Source organism: Nannobrachium achirus, assembly GCF_963921795.1.
Source record: "Nannobrachium achirus genome assembly, chromosome: 4".
Classification (NCBI taxonomy): Eukaryota; Metazoa; Chordata; class Actinopteri; order Myctophiformes; family Myctophidae; genus Nannobrachium; species Nannobrachium achirus.
In genome coordinates this window covers 50,463,336-50,468,114 of record NC_137813.1, presented here as the reverse complement: position 1 = coordinate 50,468,114, position 4,779 = coordinate 50,463,336, and the positions used below count along the sequence as shown (strand labels likewise).

General features: G+C 44.2%; 1 protein-coding gene across 1 annotated transcript in view; it reads right to left on the bottom strand.

The window, feature by feature from the left end:
* Positions 1–3,975, bottom strand: part of LOC308283274 (retinoic acid receptor alpha-B-like) — a 43,614-nt gene extending 39,639 nt beyond the window's left edge. Inside the window, exon 1 of the mRNA XM_080723671.1 lies at positions 2,700–3,975. Within this exon, the coding sequence (XP_080579797.1) occupies positions 2,700–2,919 (220 nt within the window). The 5' untranslated portion in view covers positions 2,920–3,975. The remainder of the gene's footprint in view (positions 1–2,699) is intronic.
* Between the last annotated feature and the right edge of the window lie 804 nt (positions 3,976–4,779).

The following is a 4,779-nucleotide window of genomic DNA, read 5'->3' as shown; positions in this document are numbered from 1 at the left end:
CAATCACTCTAGTTTAAAATGTTCTAATAAAAAAGCAATTATGATTTGTTAGATATTGCACATTAGCACACGATTTATCCGATCTCTCTCTCTCTTTCCCGCTCTCAGGGATGCAGTGACTCAAACTCTTATAATAAGAGTTATATTTCTTTCCAAGAAAACCTTTGTTTTGCCCAACGGAGTGGCTGCTGGTTAGGTAACTTTAACCCAGTACAACCAGGAAAGCTTCATTCTGTGTCATTTCAGATTTCAGCAATTTTTTATCATATTTCAAAAAACCTTGAAAGGGCAAGAACTACCGATTTAGAAAGCATTTGTAGAATCAGGTCTTAACCCATTTTAGGCCTAGAATTATTTAATGCTTTAACTATTGAGAAATAGCAGCTATACAAGCTTGCAGCGGGCCAGCGGCACCGAGAGCCGTGCTGCGAGCTTGTAGATCTGCTAGTCTTTGAATCTTTTTAAAAGCAAACATTTGTAACTCAAATATTTGCTTCTGGGTGGTCCCTCCCTGGGACAACATATTTTGAGATGGGGGTCCGCGGCCAAATACATATCGTTTTGGGGGTCCTTGACATAAAGAGGTTTGAGCACCACGGACATAGAAACAGAGGTTTTTCAAAAAAACCTTAGAAGGATTTAGAAGACACTTCGGGTCAAAATATTCAAAGACAAAAATAGCAGATCTACAAGCTCGCAGTGCGGCACTCGGTGCCGCGCTGCGAGCTTGTATATCTGCTATTTTTTAATAGTTAAAGGATAAAATAATGGTTAAAAGTGGTTCAAATCTAAAGTGACACAGATTTGCCTTCAGGCCTAAGACTATGGGTTCAAATAATCTGCTGGCCACATTGGCTACTATAGAAGAAGTAAATGTCAAGCCCAGCTGACAGTAGCAGCTCACTGACAGCTGTGTAAAGATGTTATGTCACTGCGACCACATCACCTCAATCAGCCCTGCATTTCTCCAGTCATGTCAGGTGACTTTGGGCGGCTGTTTTTATAAGGTCTGAGAGGGTGTTGTAAACAGGACCCATTGGAACAGCGTTGCCACGTCTGCTTATTATAAGCGACTTTGGGCTTGTTTTTTTCTGTAAAGTTGCTTGGTAGTTTTCGACTTTACGGGTTGCGTTTCTTTTTTTAGTGGGGTAGTTTTTAAAGTGTAGTTATTTGGGCTTGCTTCTCAAACATTTGCATGTCAAGAACGCTTCAAATGTATGTATTTATCTACCCCCATCTGGCCAAAAAAAGAAAAAAAAAAACAATCAAATCAAATATATTCCAAATATTTCACCTTTTCTTTTCAAGATCTTTTTGAAAACAGCAGATCTACAAGCTCACAACGCGTCACGAACGCGACGCGTTGTGAGCTTGTAGATCGGCTATTTTCAAACAGCCAATCTAGGCCTTTGTAGGTTTAAAGTTCTCACGTAGCCTATATTAGTCGCTTCTTTTGGACTTGTTTTCATGGCGACCCGGCTGCTTACTTCCCTCCCAAAACCTGGCAACGGCGCTATTGAACGGTTGAAAGTCCTAAAAGAATGATTTCCAGAAGGAGAAGATCCATCTGAGGTCTGTCTCTCTGTCCACTCCCCCCCCCCCCCCCAGCCCAATCCTCCCAGCCCCCACTGGGAGAAGAGAGGCGCACACAGCTAGCAGGGCCGCTTGCAGTGGGGTCTGACCTCGCGGCCACCTTTGACCTACAGTGGGCCTGATGACACATTGCAGGAATCACAGTTGGGGTTGGCAGCTCCCTCAATTAAAATGTAAATGGAAGCAGTAAATTCACAGGCCCTCTCCATCCCTCCCTCCCCCTCTCTCTGTCTCTCTATCCCCCTCTCTCTCTCTGTGTCATGATTAATCTATTACTTTAGTTAGAAAGTCCACTTAGAAAGTCCACTTCCAAAAACACTACATGTTTTAAAGGGGACTACTAATTTATTATGTTGTTGTTGTTGCCATGTTCCCCCAACAAGTTGATAAAACTGAAAAAAAAAGGCTGGGGGTCAGATGGAGAGTCAATGACACCCTTGGGTACCAAGAATGATCAAATAAATGCTCCTCTACTGAGTAAATAGTATAGGTCAGTCAGTGTTTCTCAACGTGGATTCCAGGGACTCTGTATAGGTTCCTTTAGTGGGGTCTAAATGGACCCATACAAGTCTATAACTCTGACAGTACACATGGAACCAAATGAACCCTAGGCTAGTAGTAGCCAATTGTAATATAGCAGTGATATAGTGATACAGTGTCAGTGATATTGTGTACACTTCTGCTTTGGCAATGTAAACGTATGTTTTCTCATGCCAATAAAGCCCATTGAATTGAATTGAATATTAGTAATAGCAACAGTGTTAGTATAAATGCAATAGCTACTGTGTAAATACAATAGTCATATCTGCATTGGTATTAGTAAAAGTCTTCTAGTAAAGTGGTCCTCAAAGTGGATTCTAGGGGCTCTGTGGGTTCCTTTAAAGGGGTCTAAATAGACCCAAGTCTAACTCTGACAGTGTACAAATGGAACCTGTCAGAGTTAAAGAGGAGACCCTGAAATGTAAACGTTTTGAGAAACACTGGCATAGGTATTTCTTCTAAGCAACTCTAACCCCCATCCTGTTAATACAAACATGCATCCATCTCCATTCTCCACAGTGTGAGTTAATAAGTGACCATAATAATAAAAGGGCTCTACTACTTACAGTGGTTGGATCCGCTCCAGTGTCTCGCGCTCACCAGGGACCCCCCGAACGGCCTGGGGAGCCCCCCTCCTCCACCCGCGGACATGGACACCAGGCCCTTCTCCTGGCCCCCGAGGCAGGAGCCCAGGCCCGGGGGTCGGTGGTAGTAGTCCATGCTCAGGAAGGAGCTGCAGGGGCTCGGGCTGGGGCTCAGACCCACCACGTCCACGCTCTCATACATCCCAGTGGAAAGAGAGAATTATAGAGCAGAGGGAGATAGATAGAGAGAGAGAGACTCACACAAGCCTCTTCTTTGATCTTTCTTTTTTTCTTTCTGTCAAAAGGAGGAGAGGATCAAAGCTAGCCCAGTGCGGAGAGAGGGAGGGAAGATTTCACATCTTCATAACAGCCATCGTCTCTCAGGATGGGAGGAGAGCCGGAGCGGAGAGAGAGAGGGAGGGGGAGAGGGGAGGGAGGGATGACCGGTCACTGCGTCCCGGTGACCTCTCAGGGACGTCTGACTTGCAGCCCTACTGTAACAACAAACTAGTTGTGTTGTTTGCCAACTTTTTGCAGCCTGCGTGTCCGTAGCTGGATAAACAACACAAAACACTGGTAGATGTGTTGACGATTAGGTTTGTAAAATGCCTGTCTGTGTGCTACAAGTCCATTCTGACTGGCCACTACTAGAACGCCCCAATCCGAGTGTCCGTCCTTTAAGGCGATTTAAAGGTTAAGAAATCTGCCACTGTCTGGGTTCAATTCAAATTATAATATATACAAGCGCCTTTCAGTAAAGAGCAGCTCAAGGGCGGTTGTCAGCAAAAACGCTATATAAAATTGTCTGACTGTTGGTCTTCAATATGTCAGAAACAACACAGCAGCACAGTAATAATGTCCAATCCGGGTAGAACAGGGCTAGAAACGGAGCAGAGATAAGCAGATAATTGTGGAGAGGATCCACTCAGCCAGACGGTCAGTCAGTCAGTCAGTCAGTGGAAAGCCGTGCGGCAGAACGAATGGAGCCGCAACGCCACAGAGTAAATCCCGTTTAGAGACAGAAAAGCTCCACAGAATGAAAACCCCCACCGTCACACACAACACAACACAGCCGTCAAAAACGCTTCTTTTCCCCCCACTCCAGTCCAAACTTCCCCGACGACGCGCTTAATTCTTCTGTCGCCGTGGTGAACGTTCACGATGAGGTAGATGGAGCGAATATCAACAAATACTCTCAACTTCCCTCTCTGTCTGTCTCTGGTTCAGTTGTTTAAAGAGAGAGAGATCCAACGAGGTTGTGTCGATGTCCTGTATTAACCTCTACCCTGCACTCGTTGGCTTCCCCTTGCTCTCTCTCTCTCTCTCTCTCTCTCTCTCTCTCTCTCTCTCTCTCTCTCTCTCTCTCTCTCTCTCTCTCTCTCTCTCTCTTCTCCCCGTGTGACGACAGACGGTGTCTGCACTCTAGCTCCACCTACCTGCTGTCTGTCCATGCTTTTCCCCTCTCAACCTTCTAAATACACTGCTGCTCTGCTTCTATTACTAGAACAGTGTTTTTACATTTCATGGTCTCCCCTTAACTCTGACAGTACAAATGGAACCAAATGGACCCGCTATGGTTCATTTGGTTCCATTTGTACACTAGTCAGAGTTACAGACTTGTATGGTTCAATTTAGTCCCTGAAATCCATGTTGAGAACCACTGAAGACTATTACTAATACCAATGCAGATATGACTATTGTATTATTTGCACAGCAGCTATATTGCATTTACTAACATTACAATGTTACTACTAAGTATTACATTGCTATTGTATTACATTAAAATTACCAATATTTAGTCCCACAATTCACCCTTTGTCAAATCCCGCCCATTGTCCTGCCCCTCTCCACACCCATTGGTTGCTTTGACTTGGAGGGACATTCAGTGGGACATTCCATCCACTGCCATGTTAATTCAGTTGCTTCATATTGTTATTCTGTGTGCTCAATTCTAATTTCAAACTTTGTTTCAGTCAATTGGAGCTGCTCAGTGGCAGCATAGTGAATCAGCATGTTTTTAAATGTTTTTATTTCTCCAAAAATTATGTTTTAGCTAATTCAA